Source organism: Bacillus rossius, chromosome 1, assembly GCF_032445375.1.
Source record: "Bacillus rossius redtenbacheri isolate Brsri chromosome 1, Brsri_v3, whole genome shotgun sequence".
In the NCBI taxonomy this organism is placed as follows: domain Eukaryota; kingdom Metazoa; phylum Arthropoda; class Insecta; order Phasmatodea; family Bacillidae; genus Bacillus; species Bacillus rossius.
The window spans coordinates 307,369,979-307,390,294 of record NC_086330.1 but is presented as its reverse complement, the minus strand read 5'-3'; the positions used below and the strand labels follow the sequence as shown (position 1 = coordinate 307,390,294).

Sequence of the window (20,316 nt, the reverse complement as noted above, 5' to 3'; positions counted from 1 at the left end):
GCTGGACATGGACTGCATTTGTGAAATGTTGTAGAAAAATGCCAGCGATTTATCAGTCTTCCCCCACTCGGAAAAGCTGTCCGAGTAGAATGAATTCAACAGAGCTTTATTATCTCCCCAAAATACCAATGGACCCATCCATTATGCATTTGAAGATAAAACTAATTGAATGTTTTACCTATGTTGCATGTAGGGATGTTTCGAATCCATCATCATTTAATATCTAACATGTTGCAACAGCTAGGCTGTTTTTTAGTCTGTTGTAATGGCAAGTGCAGCCATTACATTTTTCTTGGCACCTTAAAAACCAAAAACAGGCTGGGAGTGAGTGAGAACGATAGGATGATGCATCAACCAAAGCTGCAAGTCAGTGAATGTGTAAGAATCTGGCACTAAGTGAAAGGTTCTCACACATTCACCTATTATTATAACACAGCATGCTCTTGAGTTATATATAGGCCCCGATGCATAGCTGTGAAGTCAGCCACGAGGAGTCTGCTGCAAGAGGCAGTAGTCTTACAATTTGTATCGAGGAATGGCTGGTTGATTTTGGACGTGTAATGAATTTTTTGTCGTATTACCAAAGAGAAACTGAGTAGTTAGATGGTTCGGATCCAGGGCCTTCAATACCTGCGAGTAGAATAGGTGAGTTCACTGAGAGTTCAGCTCATGAAAACGTACGAGTGACAGAATGATTCCTTGGTAATGCCCCAGGGGAATATATTGGACGAGACTACAAGAAGCAAGTCACCTCGCTTGCCCACCTAAGCAGTTTGTGAACTAAAAATAATAAATATATTTTGAACTAATTTTTCTATATTTTTTTTTAAAAATAAAAATGGATATATAGTGGGGAAAAAAATAATTAATTGCGAGATAAAAAAACGCAGGATTTATTTGAAAATATATATACACAAGTATAAAATTAACATATCTTATTTTCTCCCTGGTAGCAGGAACGTCAGAAGTGCACAACCTGAAAAAAATTGCACTAAATTTAAAAAACAGTTTAAGAACTTTAGTTATATTTAAAACTTCTTAGATTATCTTAATAAAACGACAATCATATAAACGAAACTACGTTTCCGAATTAGCAAACGTATACGAATAAGTTTTACTGTTGTCCAGAGAAGTACATATCAAAATTAATTATTACTTTACCGTTTTTGCAATTATTTAAATACTATAATTAATGGTCTTCAAAAGTATATTGATGTCAATCACAACTATTCGCAAGCCCAGTGCAAATAAATTAAAATATGTGTAAAAAAAATTACGACACAGAATGTCAAAGGTACAATATTAACTTAAGAAAACCTTTTACACAAATGATTTTGCAGAAATCAATAAATACACCGGTGCACCACATATATGATGCGAATTCTGATCTTTAAAGAAATTTTTTCTTTGTATGTGTAATTTGAACACCATGAAACTATAACTGTACTTGACAGAAGGCTGGGACAACATTCATAATAAGTAACTTATCTTCTTGACAATAATTTATGTGAATTATAGACCATAACCTTTTCTTAGTTTTAAATTATTTCAGTTTAAAATGTGCATAGTTTATTTTGTACACAGAATCACATGTTGAGAACAGCTTTAACCATGCCTAGAATAGAATTTTTCAATGGAATGGAAGAATTTAAATCGTCAAATAAATGGTATGAATATGGTACTTGGTAGTACAGTGAACGATGGTTGGTCTTGCCATTATAAGAACACTACTCAAACCCCTACTCATGATTTCCTGTTCCTCCATACCCTTAAAGGAATAATTTCGCATGAACAGAGAAAGCTGGCCCATTTACACGATCCTCAAGTTACCTTTCACTGCAGGATAATAAACTAAATGAAGCATAAGTCAAGTTAGACCATCCCTCTTAATTTATATCTCTGTGAACGCAGACACTCATTAAGCAATTTTCAGAAAGTCAATTTGTTTAAACGTGAATGTACAGGATTATCTCACATTGCCACAATCTATACACCAGTGGTTAGTCGTTTTATAAAGTTGGCTTATGAGCATGATGCAAATTTTGTTATTCGCAGGATAGATAAGAATGGTAATATATGATTAAAGACCAGTAAAGGTATTACAAAAGTAATAATTATAAAGTTAAACCAGATTATAGCTATATTATATTTTCTGCTAACCACAGAAGACACGCAGACACTCGGTATGATGAAGTGGCTTAAGACCACGGGACTCACCCAGGCAAATGGCAGCGATGAAGTAGAAGACCACGTCGCAGTCATGCTCAAGGAGTGCTCCCAGGATCATGTTACCACTGACAGTTCCGATCCTCCCTGCCATCAGCCCTAGGCTCATGGCCATGCCTCTGCAAAAACACCTTGTCCATCAGTTAAGAGTCCACCCAGCCTCACTGCGTTTCACACACTGTTCATCTTAACATGATATCTCTGCAATTATCAGTGTCAATATTTTTTATAAACAGAGCATTTTAAGTTTTCAAGCTCAAAATACTATTTATATATCAGCATTAGCAGCCAGCCTCACCTGAGATGAGTGGGAAAGACATCGACGACAAAGGAGCTGACAACACTAACGCCGGTAAAAAGCACGGACACCATCACACAGGCGAGCGCCGTCACCAGTGATGGCATGTTGACGAAGTCGAGGCCTAGGCCGCAGGCCGCTGCTACCACCAGCACCAGCACTGCAGGCACATCAACAACCTGGATTGCTTGCAACACTTTGTTATTCCTTGTCAATAATCTTGTATCACATCCAGTTACTTTTCTACATCCATCTTTCTATTACACATTAATGGTACCAGAACCAGGATAGTCGGTATGGTGACAATAACCCGGTGCCCTGCTGAAACTGCATTATCACCGATCCCTGACTTTTTTTCATGGATCCATCGGCAAGCTAATTGCCTACATCTACATGCACTCACATATGAATTCCACCAGCCCTGCGACATGGTAACCATCTAGGATCCTGCTGAACTTGAGAGATTTTCCATATCTGCCTTTCTTAAATGGGGCACACGGCCAGTAACTTGCGTACATTCATGTGTCCTTCAAAGAAGTCTTAGAACACTAATTGCTGTGCAATTACAACTACAATTTAGTTCCTGCCTACACTGCATGATTCCCCATACCTTTTGTGAATATAGAGCACATATTTTAAGTAGTCTGCATTTAAAAGGCAGTTGGGTTTGAAGATATTCAATTACGATTACCTAACAAACAACAAAACAAGTGATCACATTAATATTAACAAGCCGTTAAATATTGGCTCAAAACCCTAGACACCTGCTGCATGTGTGACTATTTTGTAAATTACAGCTCAACCATTTTAAACAATCATGACAGACATTATGAAATTTATTCATCACCATGACATAACATTAATTGAATGAAACTGAATCAATTTTATTACCTATGACCATAGTGTTGATTTAGGTCTTATATACCATTGACACTGAAATAAACTGCAGGACTCCAAATCATGGATGATGAGACAATAGTAGACTCACAGGTGAATGACATCTTGCTGATGAAGTGCTCAGCATATCCGGCCGCCAGGTACATAATTCCAAAGAGGTCGCCAGTACCATAGTACAGCGATAGGACTAATTTATCATGGAAACTGAGGTAAACTAAAGGATCATGTTTTAGTTATATTTTGGCTTGTGCTGGGTCGCCTCGGTACCTGCACCACAATGGTATAACCCGAATAATTACCGGTGCATCTTTTAGTGCTAGAACAAGGTTACCAGTCTTTCAAAAGACTTCCTAGAGTCTTAGGGATATGGATACACTATTTAAATGTGGCATGGATACCAGCAGTACTGGACTGGCATCATTGCCACCAAGCACCGCCAACCTACTGTAGGATGGCAAGTGCATAGAGTGCAAAGTTCCCACAGAACAGCTTTCCAGTATGTTTCCTTGCCTCTCACTCTCTCCCTGGGACTCCTTGGTTACCCAGAGAACCCATGATCCGGTCGAATACTGTGCACCCTCCACTAGCTGTGCATGCAAGTACCTGAGCTGTATGCCACTTAATGTGCCCACCATTAACTGGGATTATAATGCCTGATTGGTGCTCTCCAGCAAATGAGTTACCACTGCCAAACCTGAGACCTATACAAATCTGATACATAGCTGTTGGAGGAAACATTAGCAGAGATCCATCTTGTCAAGTGTCAGATCCGAGGCACCCTTCATATTTCCAGGACAGGTGATTTCCAGAACTTATATCAGCTGGGCCCACTACAGCCCTACACCAGGCCACTGATATTCTTGGTTACTCACCTCAGAATCTGAAATATGTTACAGCCAATGAAGACCTGGGCTGGCTTAGTATGGGCCTGGTACAAGGCAAAATACCCACTGTTGCTGTTACCATGTGAACTGTGGGGTTTTTACAGTAAGCCCAGTTTCTTGAGACAAACATCCTGAGTATGTTTGTGTGTCCAAACCCCCCAATGAGTATTCGGGACCATTGGTGTAGCCCCAGGAAACAACCACTAACGCACCAGATACCAATATCGTACTCACAGAGGAATTCAGAGGAGCGGAAATATATATATATATATGTACATGCCATTGGTGCCACAAAAAGTATACCGGCCATAGGTGGGAGAGGCTACATATTGGCTTCAAGCGTCCATTATGGGGCCTGGAGTGTGTGCCCCTAAGATACTAGAGCTGTCTTCAATTTCATCACATTCCAGGTCGACTCCTATTCCCAAGTGAGTCAGTTCCCCTCACAAGCTTAACTGTATGAACACTCCACATCTGGGACACTAAAGAATGTACAGATAGCAGGTTCAGAATTGAACGACCTCTTGCTGATGAAGTGCATAGCCAATCCAGCCACCAGGTACATGATGCCAGACACCCCATCGGTGTCCATAGTGAGGCGATAAAGCAAATTTACCATTGACATTGAGGTAAACTGTAGGAAACTCCATATCTCAGACACTGACGGATTTGAAGATAGTAGACACACAGGTGAACGACCTCCTACAGATGAAGTACTCAGCCAAATCAGCCAATCCGGCTGCCAGTTAGATGATGCCAGACATTCTGCCAGTGACAATAATGTTCCGATTGGGCTACTTTATCATGGAAAATGATGTAAACTGCAATAAAAGTCTACTTTTTTGGCTCTGAAAAATGTGGCGATAGTAGACTCACGGGTGAACGACTTCTTGCTGATGAAGTGCACAGCCACTCCGGCCGCCAGGTACATAACGCAAGACACCCCGCCGGCGATCAAGGTGTTCTGGAAAGCGATGGGGTCGATGGCAGTGGAGCAGAGCATGTCGCCTTGGCCGGAGTCGTTGAGCTGCAGCAGCGCATGCGCGGTGGTGTTGAGACTGCCCAGGCCGTGGTAGGAGGCGCACACCGAGCTTGGCTCGTCCGGTGCCAGCGCAGAGAACTGCGACACCGTGTTGAAGATCTCCGGCAGCCACAGCATCACGCCGTTGCCCCTGCCGCCACACACGTCAGCTCGTCAAGCACATATTTTCAGATGAAGACTTATGTTTTATTTTTAAAGTGTACATTTCAAACTGCTTGTAAAATCATTAGATTACCTGCTATATTGAGGTTTGAAGTTTGATTTTTAAGTCAGACTGGAAATAATTTTTAATGCAGTAATACTCTTTTTTACAATGCTGGGTGTTCTCCGTGTTTTTACAACCTCATTATGGATAACAATAGGAAGCACAGCTTAATCACCTGCCTAATATGTCTTGGTCATCCATAATAATAATTATTCTAACAGTAATGAATGGGAAACCAACAGCTAGCCTTCAACCCGAAGAATCCTTCATATCACTGACAGCTAACTACAGGATGAAACCAGTTGGTAGATTTCTAAAAAAGACTATCTATTGTAGCCGTTACAGTTTATATATATATATACACACACACACCAGATGGCGTTCCTGGTTTCCTAGGCTCAACACAGACTGGAGGGAATTATTTTTCGAAATCTTATGTAGACATTAATTGTCTACTTAATTTAAATTGCAAGTGTGCAATATTATATCAAAGGTTGCCCAATTTCTGATTAAATGGGTAGAAAAGGTGGATATATAGGGGTGGGGTGGGTAGGAGTGGGAGGAAAGTAATTTTTCAAAATCTCATGTATTAATTAACTTGTTATTAAAATCAGATGTAGATAGTAGTGTTTTTTTTAAGTGTTAACATCAAGTCTGCTAAATTTCATTGAGTAAAAGAAAATATCCTTAAATGTGGGAAGATGTGGGGTAGGGTAGTTTTATTGAAACATCACATATTCAAACAATTGTTTTATTTATATCAGATGTAGAAATTAATTTTCCTCTTCTTTTGATTGTCAAGTGTGCGAGATGTTATCAAGTTGTACCATTACTATACTTTAAATGGCGGGAAAGTTAAAGAGAGGTGGTTTAAAGAAATCTCACGTAGATAATTTGGTGGGGGTAGATTTTTAATAAAATACAGACAGTTAATTTTCTTTTAACTTTAACGGCGGGTTGGCCTATATTCACAAATAATTATTTTAATACTGCTTTAGGGATAATAAGGAAAAATAGAGGTGGTTTTTCGAAATCTCGTTTAGAAGGGTGAATGGAAGAATTTTTTTTTTAAATCGGACACAGACAATTATCTTCATCTTAATTCTTATTTTTAGTGAGCAATATTTCCATAAATAAATTCCAATATTATTTTTTTAAGGGATGGAAAAGGAGGATGGGGTGGTTTATAAAACCTCATGTATAGGCCTACTGTATACAGGAAATTGAACTCAGCTATTCAGAAACAGGTAAAGCAGTAAATGTCCTCTTGTTTTTAAAAAGAATTGTGCTTATTTTTTAATTTGTACCAACATTATGCGTTAAGGGATTAAGATAGGGGATAGGGTGGTTTTTTCAAAATCTCATGTTGGCAGTAACTTTATTTTTTTTTTCTAAATTATATGTTGAGCAGTAATTTTCTTCTTATTTTCAATGCAAACTGTGAAAATTTTCATCAAGCAGTACCAAGGGTGGTAAAGTGGGATGGGGGTAGTTTTTTGATATTCCTTCCTATTTCATTAATTATTTAAAGATTTTGATTTCCCCTTTTATTCAAATTCAAATGTACTAAATTTGATCAAAACAAAACAAAAACTCTAGTTTTAGGTGATGGAAAAAGGGCGATAGGTTTTTTAAGACAGATTTCGAAAAAAAAATACTACCTAATGTAACCGTTACCATGGTGCGACTTCCGGAAAATTTTAGTGTAATTTTTCGTTTCATGGTCCATATATCCCAAAACCATCATCAACTCAAAAGTGTATATATATATATATATATATATATATATATATATATATATATATATACAAATATATTTCTTTATAGTGGACACGATAACTGCCGCGACTTTTCACAAATATTTTCCAAATTGATACATAAAATCTAATTGTGGTAGAACTTGGTGGAGTTCGTTAATGGCCAAGTTCGACCAAAGGGATAGAAATGGGGAGGTTTTTTTTCAAAAGAGAAAACTCGCTGTAACTCTCATAATATGGAGAATATCACAACAGTTTGAACGTATTATAACTCGTAGGAGTAATATCAAAAACGTTTGTCTAAAAACATTTTTGATACGACCAACCATAATTGCAAGGGTTGAAAGAAACAAGGGTTGGAGGACAAAAAAAAATCATAACTCTGTTCGTAGGCATACCACCGGATTCATTCCGATAGATTGTAAATCTTATAATTTTTATCAAAAAATTTGTCTCAAACAATTTTTTATAAGATGAACCTTTGCTGCAAGGGATTGAAAAAAAAAGTGTTTTAAAATAGCAAAAAAAAAAAAAAATAATCCATACCTTTTACACTATTCAATACATTTTTTTATTATAAAAATATTATCTACAGCTTTCATCCGAAAATATATTTTATATGACCAACATTACTGCAAGGGGTGGAAAATAAAAAATGGTTGAAAGACAAAAATAAATCATTCACTCCCATAATATGCACACTATTGAATCCGTTCAAATGGATGCTAAACCGTTTACATATCATCTAAAACTTTTGTCTGAAACAATTTTTTACATGACCAACTATAGTTGCAAGGGGTAGAAAAAAAGGGTTGAAGACAAAACAGTTAATAACTCTCTTGGTAAGAAAACAATAAAATCATTTCTTATTGTTTGTAAATATGGTCGCGGTTCAGAATTTTCCCGGGTGTTTGACATCAAACTATTGGGACTCAGGGGCGGCGGCTGTGTCCACTCTGCGGCGCAAGTGGCGTGACCAAGTGTTCGGGGCGCGGGGCTGGTGAGGCGCGCTGCTGGCTTGCAGATTGCACATTTACTTGTAGTTGGTTTGTCCGGCCGCGCGCTGGCGCAGCCACTGGCCGCAGTCACTGGGGCGCGCTGTCGCAACAGGCCGCGCGTGCGGGTGGAGGGGGTAGCCTGCTCAGCTGTCCCGGTTAGTTGTTTGTGCATTTGGTTTCAACAACCCAGAATTGTTCTGGTAGGCGCGGTACGCGGAAGATTTTTCAAGCGGCCGAGAGTGGTTGGTCGGGGCTCACTCAGGGAGAGACTATTCCCTCTGTGGCAACGAGTAGGATTAGACTCACTCCGGCGGAGGCTATGCCTCTCGGAGGAAATGAGCTGGCAGTGTTCGCGTTCGGAGATGTAAAAGTTTTACACTCTAGAGTGAGGCTTTGCCTCTCCTCGTCAGTACTGGTTCCAATCGAATTGAAAACCTGCCTCAATAGTTGCTCATCATGAAACTTGTGAGTAAGGTTAAGTTATTAGTACTTTCAAATAACAGTTATATATTAAATTTAAGAAACATGACATAATGGTTAAGGTAAAATTTCGAGATGCTCTCTATAATTTCTCGTTGTACTGTTTTCATCACTACCTAAATCATTATCTAAGTTTAATAACCATGGCGCCAATTTTTAATTTTAACTGTAATCTATGTAGACATAGTATTTGTAACAAGTTGTTTTAACTCTTTTAAAATAAATGTAATTAGGTTTTGAATTGGTTTTAAGTTATATTAAATAAGTTCAGCCCTAAGTTTTAGAATTAAAACTTCCGTCAGTACTGTCCTGTAAATGACGATGAAAACTATGATCTGAATATGTACATTGGTACATTAAAAATCTCGCTGGAAGTGGTACTCTTACCTTTTTGAGAAGTAAATTCAAGTTACGTTTCCCCCATTGTTGTGTGAAGATGTGAATAGTTTTGGTAAGTTACTTTAAGACAGAACGTCTTACATTTTTAGTTTAACGTAACACTTCTACTTTTAGGTATGAGTTTTCATCCCTGTATTTGCTATTTATTTACATTATATATTTTCGTTTTTTTAACCCACCTTTACAATACTATATTTTTTATCTAAAACTTTTGCCTGAAAACATTTTTGATAAGATGAGCCATTGCTGCAAGGGGTTAAAAAACAAGGGTAGAATTTTTAAAAACTCATAATTTTTATACTATATACACTATCATGTAGTTCTGATTTATTGTTGAACCTTTAATTATTCTCCACGACTTTTGTCTGAAATAATTTTTTATTTGACCTACAATGACTGCAAGGGGTGAATAAAAAGGGGGTTGAATGATAGCAAATTCATAGCTCCCTTATTAGATACATAATCAAGTCCATTAAAATTGTTTGTAAATCTTATAATTTTTATCTAAATCTTTTATCTGTAACAATTCTTGATTAAAATAAAACATTATTGCAAGGGGTTGAAAAACATGGGGTTGGAATAAGAATAAATAAATAAAACTTCCCCACCATGTACACTACTGCATCCATCCTTATTTTTTGTTTTACTTTTTAAATATTGACTAAAAATTTTTTAAAATAAATTTTTATGTAACCAACCATTACTGCAATGGGTGAAAATAACAAAATTTGTAGGTAAAAAAATGATCATTACTATTTTAAAAAATAATTTACTATCAAATCCGTTATAATTAATTGTATGAGTCCTAAACTTCATCTAAAACTTTGGCTAAAACAATTTTTGATGAAACGAAATATAACCGTAAAAATAGGAGTTAAATTAAAAAAAATTCCGTGGTATAAAATTTATTTTAATTTATTTTAATCCAACATATTATCTTAACGCTTGGTGCAAAGCTAAATTTTTATACAACCACGTTATTAGTGTAAGGGATGAAATACATTGTTTGAAGGTAAAACAATTAAATAATTACCTTAATTGACGTACAATAGAAATTCGTTCGAAGTTATTCAATGGTGGATAGATACATTGAGTTAAAAATAATCGGAATATTTTCGCTGCATGGAAAATATTTAATTAATTTATAATATTAATAATAGTCCTTTTGTAATTTTGAAGAACATATAAGATATGTTAGGTACATTAAGTTCTTAAAATTTTCCAGAAGTTTATCGAAGTTTCCATTATATTTCCAGAATAAATATATTCTTCAAAATCTACCTACTCATGTTGGCTGTACCGAAAGGGATTTTTCTATTGCATATAGAAAGTGATCCGGCTAATTTTTTAGAATAAATTATAGTAAAGTAATTTTCCCCTTTTTTAAAACGTAATATAAACCAAATTTCATCAAGTAGTGTCAAAGATCCTTTTTAAGGTGTAGGAAGAAGGGATGGAGGATGTTTTACAAAATCTCACCTAAATAGTGACCGTTCTCATGTTTTGAAGATCAAGTGTGTAAAGTTTCATCGCAACTTTTAATTCCGTGTCATAGATTCAGGTTGTTAATTTCGCAAGTTATGAATGGAAATGTTGCACACTAAAAAATAAAAACAATTTGCATCGCGAAAATGTGTAAACGTACGTAACGTTTATAGCATTCTTCTAAAAAAATATCACTTAATGATTTACATTTTGGTGAAAAAAAGAAGAATTAATGCTCACGTCTCAAGGCTAAAAGCAAACTTCGTAAACTTATTCCAGTCGTAGTCTGCAGTCACTAATTATGCGAGCAATAATTAAAAAGTGTGTTTTCAGTTTCAATAAATTACTTTAATTATTCTGTAAATGCAACATTATGAATTCGAAGTATTATCTTATCTAAATTAAAATAAAGGGTTGGTTGTTTAGGTATATGTTTAATATAATGAAAAACGTGTTGAAAAGTTTATTTGGTTAAGTTAACTAAATTTAAAATACTGTAACAAATATTTGAACCTTTTTTTAAAGTAAGATTATGTGGGATAATCAAAGAATTATAGTTGTAAAATATACAATTATCAGATATTTGCCATGGGATAGATTACACGATATAATATTACTTTTACGTCAGAACACTCAAAACCTTTAAGAGCCTTAGTCCTTACTTTGTCAAGCAATTGGCAAATTTAAACACTATAATTATAATTACACAAGTATGTTAATTTGTTTGTCAAATATGGAGACCACAAGATTTAAATCAAATGAAATAAATTTTTATTAAAATACTTTACGTGTAAAAAAATAGAGCACACCAAGTTATAGGATATTGGCTATTTTAAAGCTACGACTTGTTTTTCTAAATATTACTAATCAGTTTACTTCAACTCCAGAACTGACATGCGATCCATAGACAAAAAACGCAATAACTTAGGCACGTTATTTCTCTCAGTTCTAATGCATTTATTAATAATCCATTTTGCGCATTAAATATCAATTAAAGTAAAATAGAAAACAAAAAATTTCGTCCCAACAATATTGTTTACATCGCTAGGTACAGCTCATGCCACCATGATCGCTTGGCGTCACTAGTGTCACGGATTTTCGACGAAATTCCTATGTTAACCTACTACAGTATTTGACTGTAGACTATCCTTGAATCACCATGTTATATATATATAAGGCCTGGCAACTCCATATTCTTTAACTTAGCATGACCCGTCCGCTTAGTGAAGCTCGTGGCGACGAGCGAACTAACGGCAAATATTGTAGTAGGTTAATACAGAAAAGTCATCGCAAATCCGCGAGACAAGTGATGCTAAGCGATCCTAGTGGGATGAGCTATACCTAGTGTTGTAAACAATGTTGCTAGTACGAGATTTTTGAAGTTTTTATTTCACTTTAATTTCTTAATGCGCAAATGGTTTACTAACCAATGCATTATAAGTGTGTGAAATTTTCGTTAAGTTAGTGATATTTAAAATACTTAGCTGTACTTTACAGCACAAGACATACTCTAAAAATACTATTAATGTTCATAAGGAAGAGCGCCTGCTCTAGGCAATTACAAATATATTTATTCTAAATATTGTACTCTATTACTGAAAGGTAGGGTTACTGTATCCATCATTTTCATGGGTAGACTATATAAAATCAAGTCAAATTTGAGAAACAAGAATGTTCAGAGTTTCTGAAACTTTTGAAACATGAATAAAATTTTTCAGAACTTTGGAGTAGTATAAAAAATACAAATTATATTCTCTCTACAAGAAAATTAGTTCCAGTAATTAGGGAAAAACCTTGCATAAGGCATCATTAAAATGTACACAAACTAGAATTTCGCTCGTGCGCCGCTAGGGGCGCTGTAATCGGGCTTATTGTGCTTGGCCCATGTTACAGACCTGAGTATCCTTTATTGCTTCTACAAAATTTGCTACAGTTCACGAGGAATAAAACCACAAAACAGACAGTTCCGAAGTTCACCGAAGTAAAAAACTAGGTTAGGTGCTTTCATTGTAATAAATAATAGTTTTTTTTAATGGTAGGTTAGGTTGGGTTATCGTAACATAAATGAAAGTTTGGTTATGTTTGGTTAGCGTTGTTTAACATACTCTATGGCCGTAAAAATATATAAATCCTTGAAATATGGAACATTTTTACAAGTGATCCGCCAACTTTGGAAAACTTCGAAAATGTTCGAGCGTGTCTCTCATCGCTGTAAACTGTAGGCTTCCTGTGATTCAAGCTTCGCGTTCTGTGCAGCATGTGCCACTTCTTACAAATCAAGCATGCATTTATCTATGATACTTACGTTGATACTGAAAACATGCGTGGATTCAGTTTATGGTTATTTCTCCCACAACTGCATGAAAAAATGTTTTTTTTTTTTTTAAGTTCGACACTTTATAATGTTCAACAATTCGCATCACACTACACACATTTTCAACCTTCCACAGTTTTTAAAGCCGTGTTCGAAACAATATAGCATATAGCAATATAGGTTTAATGGTCTAAGGAAGCCGTATTAGTTTTCACGCCTAACCCTAAATAACACTTGAAGTATTCAAACTAAGCAGGCATATCGATGAAATATGCAAATGTGTTCTAATTAGGTTTTATCGTAACTCCATCTGTTATAAGTATCTAACCCCCTTTTGGGGGTTTGGGAGCTTCGCCCCCAACGAGCGAAAGCGAATCCACATATATAAAAATGAATGTTTGTTTGATGGTTTGTCCCTTATGCATTCCGAAATATTCATCCTCTTGCGATGAAAATTTTCACACTTAATCTTCGAAACACGAGGAAGGTAAGATTTCGATAGAGCTAACCTTTTAAAAAGATAATATAATTATTATTCATGATATTTTGCCATTTCTTTGTTAACGCCCATGGTTAAAACATCGTTCATCCGATCTCTATGAAATTTTGCAAACGACCTTTGAAACATGAGAAAGGTTACTGTTTAAGTAAGATAACGTACAATAGGTGGCGCACGAGTCTTTTCAACACATGCGTCTATTTAATATAGTTTAGTGGCAGTTCAAGTGTTTTCGTTATATGGGGGTGCAAGTATAATGGAATAGAAATTAATTAAATATAAAAGAAATTGCTATAGACATAGAAATAGATATATATATATATAGTGAGAGGTATAAATAATGAAATATAGATATATATAAAGAGATAAATATATAGACATATATAGCACTATATATATAGATATATAGAGATAAAGGTACATAGACGAGATATATAGAGATAGTAGGGTATATAGAGAGATACAGATATATAAAGAGAGACAGAAACAGAGAGATAGAGAGAGGCGGAGGGAGATATAAAAAGAGGTAGAGGTTGATATAGATATATAGATGTAGAGAGAGTTAGAGAGAAATATATAATGATAGTATGAGATATAGAGATTTATATAGAGACATAGGGAGTGATGAAGAGAGGTAGTAATAGCTAGACAGAGAGAGGTAGTGAGATAGAGATAGAGGGAGATATAGTGATGTACAGTAGATAGAGAGACAGATATATAGAGAAATGTAGATATATATTGAGAGAATATAGATATATATTGAGAGAATATAGATATATATATAGATATAGAGATTTAGAGAGAGCGATGCTTTACTAGGTGTACCTACATTAAACATGTTTCCAAAACAAAGTAACGAGGTATTTTAACGCATGCCGGGCATTGGCTAGTTATTGAATAAATAGTAATTACCCAGAAATAGTATAAATAGAAAATGTAATGAATAATAATTAAAAAAAATCTAATAGTATACGCAGAATCGCCTCGCTGATATAGCTTTATAAATTCTCCCATAAGTGTACTCCATTAGGCACTTTTTTTTTTAGTCGTGAAATTATTTTTTTAGGATCTTAAGACAGCCACATTTCACTCGGCATGATGTCAAGACACTCACACGCAGAAGAAGACGAAGAGGAGGAGGAAGCTGATGACGGTGGAGAGAAGGTGAGGAGGCACAAAGAGAGGCGCGGTCTGCCTCCACACGCTCCTCATGACGTCCTGGAAGCTCTGCGAGGGTTGTTTGCTGGCGGGGGGGTCGACGCTACTTTCCGACAGCATGAGTCGCTGCACCTATGGAAGGGAAAAAACCAGTCTGTCTTCAGGCCCAGTTGCCAGAAGGCAATACAACCAGTTTAGAAGAGGGCGTATGAGGTACATGTAGGAAGGCACAACCACGGTCATATGCATAGGTCTGACAACTTACCTTCATTCTCCGTCGACTTAGTGAAGCTCGCGGCGGCCTGCGAACTAACGGCGCTGGTAGTAGTTGAACCCATCATTATCTCTGTATTAAATGGGAGTTTCACATAAAAGTAGGTATATTCTTCAAAACCTGTATCGTTTGAAACGACGGGTAAAGTTTAGGGTTTTTAATTTATTTTGAAACTTTGTAGAGTTTCAATACATAGGGATTGTTAACTTGTAACTTTTTCACAACTATCAGTTAAAGTTTAAATGCATTAAATACACTATGTAACCATTATTTGTTTAGTTAGTGGCGTTTTGTAGTGGTAACATTCATGGACAATCTGTGGGCTCGGGTTCGATTCCCGCTATGTTATTTTACAATTTAATTTTAATATTTCTCGCAAAATTAAACTATATATACAGAAATAAAATATGTATATACAATGAAATTACATAATTAGGCGTTATTTGTATTAAAATAAACATTTACGAAAGTAATAGCAATTAATTATCTACTCTGCTTTTTATTTATTATCAGGAGAAACTTTACATTTTTTAATTTTCCAATAAACTAATAAGTTTTAACAGAAACTAAAAATATTCAAACAGTTAAAAACGTATTATTTTATTGGAAAATGAAAAATGTAATGCTTCTTCTGATAATAAATAAAAAAAACAGATTAGATGATTACTTGCTAGAATTTTCGCAAATGTTTATTTTATTCCAAATCCCACCTGATTATGTAATTTAATTGTTTAGAAATATTTAATTTCTGTAATTAATAGTTTAATTTTAAGAGAAATATTAAAATTAAAAGGTAAAAATAATCCTAGCGGGTATGGAATCCGAGCACGCAGATTATCAGCCCATATATGTTACCACATTTTTTTTTTTATTGAGAAGATAATAGCTGGTACATTCGCATAAAATAACTAAGTTTAGAGGAAGGGTATACAAATGGGCTAAATACTCTCATACCATTAATGTTTTCATAACAGGAAAAAGTAACGTCCATATCGTCTTCTTAAGGTGTTGTTCTTGACCATTAACCACCTGTTACGTCGTAAATGGGCGATGAAGTCCCGCAGTAGATATGGCACTGGCGTTCTGAGCACGAAAGCAATAAAGTTTGTCATGAGCCGTACGGCAACCCTCCTCTTCACGGTAGGAAACGTTATTATGTCAAGATAGCACATCCTGTCCGTAAACACGTCTCTCTGTGGCATGCCTAGAAGTCTTGCAAGTGTTCGCTGACACCATTCACACAACGGGCGAGAGAAAGAGCAGTCATACACTCGATGTATAGCAGTGCCACGATAGCCACAGAGTTCACATCGTTCGTCCTAGGTTGATGCGATCCGTTTCCTGCGATATTTTGTGTTAGTCAAGTCGTTTACGAAAGCAAATGCTCCGGCACAGAGATGAGTGGACAGTTCCGAGTCCGCGACATTTTTCCATATTTGCGTCCAACGCAAAGAGAGGATCTTGGTCTAGATTTTCGTTATGGTGTTTGTTGTTCTTCGGTGCAAATCATAGAGGACACAAGTTCATACAGACGTTCCATATGGGAGTGAAGAAACGGCGGTCCTCAGATGCTCTGCGGCTGTGCTGTAGTGCCAAGGAAGCCTCCCTATAGCATCCCATGCTTCTGTGTACAAAGCCGATGAACATCCACCCGTTAAGACATGCTGTATGATGGACTTCTGGAATAAAGCTCTTGCTTTCTGCTCGTGTTCAATGAGCCCTAGACCTCCTTTGACGGCAGGAATCGTTATTCTCTGGTGACCTTGAAAAGGGAACCTTTCCAAATAAACCATCCTGCATACTGCCTGATGCGAGCTGCTATTAATGCTGGCAGTGGGAACACCTGCGCCATGTACCATAACTGTGACAGTGAGTAGGTGTTGATAATGTATATTCTCTGAATAATGTCGTGATTTCGGAGGTGATATTCGAGCATGCTGCCACGTACCTTTTGAGCAACTTTATCCCAATTCTCTTGAATTGTCTGCTCTATGTTGCTGTTAAGCTGTATCCCAAGCGTTCGCATCGCATTCGCGCTTTGGAAGGGATGCCATGGAGTGAACACATCGGGTTCCGCTTTCAAGTTTAGGACAAGCATTTTTGATAAGTTGCATTTAGCCTGCGTAACTTGGTGATACCCTGAAAGAATATTGTGAACACATGTTATTTCCGTCTCATTGCGCCCAATAATTGTGACGTAGTCTGCGTAGCCAATGCATGTTAATTGGTTACAATTATTACTCAGGTTTGAGAGTGAAGCAGTTGCTTCGTTTTCCGGCACTGTCCAGCATTCCTTCCCCTCCTTTCCCTTTCCCAATCCTCCTTTCCCCTCCCTCTCCAATTTCCCCTTCCTACCCTCCCTCTTCCTCCCTACCCCGCCGCCTCACCAGCGCTCTCTGACGAGTGGTTTACCGGGCCTATATATACTTCGGCTCCTAGCTTATTCTTCGCAGTCTCTCGGTCTCTGGACTCGAAGGCTGTCACTCCGGGGGTGGCGCTGCGTTCTGGTATGTACTCGGCTGTGAAACTTAGCATCTGTATTTAAGTATGAAGTATTATTCTTGCCTGCGCGTTGTGGCCGCACCTTCATTTTTGTATTCCTGCCATGTAATGTAATGTTTCGTAATTGCTATCAATGTTGGACCCTTAAGGTCATTTTGATTTGAGTTTCTTTTGCTCACGCCGAGTACTGCCCGTAGCTATGCGTAATATTTCTGGGTTGTATATAGGCATGCCACGATGGCATTGGACACTTCTTGTCAAGCCGCATTATAATTTCTTTCTCGCTTTTGCTTTCAGCCTAGCGGCCCATATTACTTGTTTGCTACTTCCAACGCTTCGCCACCATGTCCGCTTTACTTTTGCATTGTTATAATTGTATGTGTCCCGCGGGAGCGCATTAGGAGTTGCCCCAATGATTATTATAAATTGCTTACCTGTAATTATGTCATAATGTATGTCATATGATCCATTTTCTCTCTAGAGGCATTTTATGAATAAAAGTATTGTATTTTTCTAGATATTTATATTTTTTTGCTAATGCACCAGCTTCCCACTGTCGTTGGGTTTTAATCTAAAAAACCCCTCCCTGCTTTGTCTTTCTCAGTGGTAGTCTAGGCGGCTACAAGAGAGTGGCATTGAACTTCCTTATAATGGGATTGATGTATATGGCGAAAAGCGCCATCGAGAGCGGGCACCCTTTTCTAACCAAAGACAGGGGTCGGGAATTTGTCACCAAAGCTACACCATCCGGGTTTTTTCTGTCACAGTATCTTAACATCCCGAAGTGCGGTGGTGGCGTGTGCAATGGACGTTCTCTGCACTGCACAGTTTTGATCAGGTCCAATGACATCCTAGAGCAATGTTTTAATTCGATAAGCATACACCTGTTCGGTTAGTTTGTAGTCAGCGCAAATACAGGCCTCTAATGAGTGATTTCATGCTGTTGTTTCACCTTAGGAAGGAGAACAATAATTCCTTCTGTTTGTGTGTGTCCCAGGGGTCCTCGTTGGATGACTGTTCGAGCCATTTCACAGAATTCACCTCGAATTATCGGCCAATAATGTTGGTAAAATTCATATGGTATACCATCTACACGAGGGGATTTTGTTTTCGGAGCTCGACGAACGATGTGAGTCATTTCTTTCTCCTTCGGCTCTGCCACTAGTCCATAGGCTACTGTGCTACGTCATCGAGGTATATGTTGATAAATTGAGTTCCTGAATCAAAGTCATAAAGCTCCTTGTATGTACTCGTAAATGCTTCTAGGATTGCAGCTGAATCTCTAATCACTATACTGTTCCTATTCGTTTATAGCGCTTATGTGCCTTTTGGTCCGCATATTCCGCTCCCGCATAGTAGAGGTACCCAATAGGGGATTTTGGGATTCACTCGATCACGGCAAATGAACATAAGGAGAGATACCTTTCATGTTGTTGAGTACCTCCATCATATATAAGCCCTTTATATATGAACGTGCGTCTAGGGAAACTCATCAGAATAGTAAAAAAAAAACGATCGTCAGAAATACTCAAGTGCATCAGATTGAGGAAAGGTGGGTTAGTTACTAGCTGAAAAGTATGCATTTAAATAATTTGACGATTTGAGCGTAACGTACGGAAGTGGGAGGGTCACAAACTTCCAAAAAAAAATCGTCTTGAAATTCTCGAGCGTGGTTGATTGTTTTTTTTTTAATGATATAATGAAAAACTAACGGGCAAAATATAATCTGCCGATTTCCGCAAGCCGAAGTAACAAAAATCGTCTAAAAAACTTAGTGCGTTCAGCTGGGGTAAAGCATGTATTCCCCACTCCACACATTTCTTTCACTTCCACTTTTTCCCTATCTATGACTCTCTCGCACCTGGTACGTTGGTAATCACCTACCAGAAGCCTGTGAAGATGTTGTCATAACACCAGTTATTCTAGGAGATACTTCTGATTTAGGTATATTTCTTTTCAATACTTTAAAAACACGCATTTCATGGAATGAATAAAATATTGTTAAGTGTCATAACGATTTCTTGTGACAAATATGGAAACCGCAGTTAATATAGATGACCCAAATAATCAGTATATTTATAGTACGACGATAATTCCTCGGATGACAATGAAAATTGAAAAAAAAAATTTAAAAAATTCATCAATTATATATTTTTCTTCTGAATAAATTAAATTTCTAAATAGGCTTAATTTTTCGTGCTTTTATTTGTCACATTTCATAGTTATTAGGAAAAAAATCATAATATTTTTCCGTCAGATTAAGAATTCCCCTTCAAATAATCTTCCGATTTAAGGCTGGCACGACTGGGACATCAAGCTAAACCGTCTGTATAAAAATCTGACACGCTCGAGTATTACAATATGGTGATTTTTTATCATTTTCAAAAGTTGCTACGAGCCTGCGTCACTTCCGAATCGTCAGTATTTTGAATGGGAGCATTTTCAGGGTTCACTTAACATTTCCTCTGAATATCCGATGCGCTCGTATATATATATATATATATATATATATATATATATATATATATATATATATATATATATGCTCTTCTGTTTGGCCACCCCCACCACGCAAGCCGGCAGATAAGTATATTTTTGATATGTTGGGGCACCTAAAATATCAATATCTGACACGCTCAAGTATTTCTATGTGATGGTTTATTTTTACATTTTTGGAAATCTGTAGACGCTTACCCCACCGCTGAAAGAGAAAACATTATAAAACCTTTTACTCTTCTTATCATCTAATATAAAAAATCCAAGAGGTCCCACGACGCTTAAGCAAATCCTCATTTAGCCTCATGGGCTCCCCTACTATTAACCCGGTCTTGCACTCACAGCACGAGAGACAAAGCGCGAGACCCGTCGCGTAGCACACGTCCGCTCACCTCGCGAGCT

General features: G+C 36.9%; 1 protein-coding gene across 1 annotated transcript in view; it reads right to left on the bottom strand.

The window, feature by feature from the left end:
* Window positions 1-869: 869 nt before the first annotated feature.
* The window catches only part of LOC134527873 (synaptic vesicle glycoprotein 2B-like), a 75,730-nt gene continuing 56,283 nt past the window's right edge, over window positions 870-20,316 (bottom strand). Inside the window, exons 6-10 of the mRNA XM_063360857.1 lie at window positions 14,599-14,774; window positions 5,182-5,477; window positions 2,525-2,684; window positions 2,218-2,345; window positions 870-976 (exon numbers count right to left, since the gene is read on the bottom strand). Of these exons, the coding sequence (XP_063216927.1) occupies window positions 936-976; window positions 2,218-2,345; window positions 2,525-2,684; window positions 5,182-5,477; window positions 14,599-14,774 (801 nt within the window). The 3' untranslated portion in view covers window positions 870-935. The remainder of the gene's footprint in view (window positions 977-2,217; window positions 2,346-2,524; window positions 2,685-5,181; window positions 5,478-14,598; window positions 14,775-20,316) is intronic.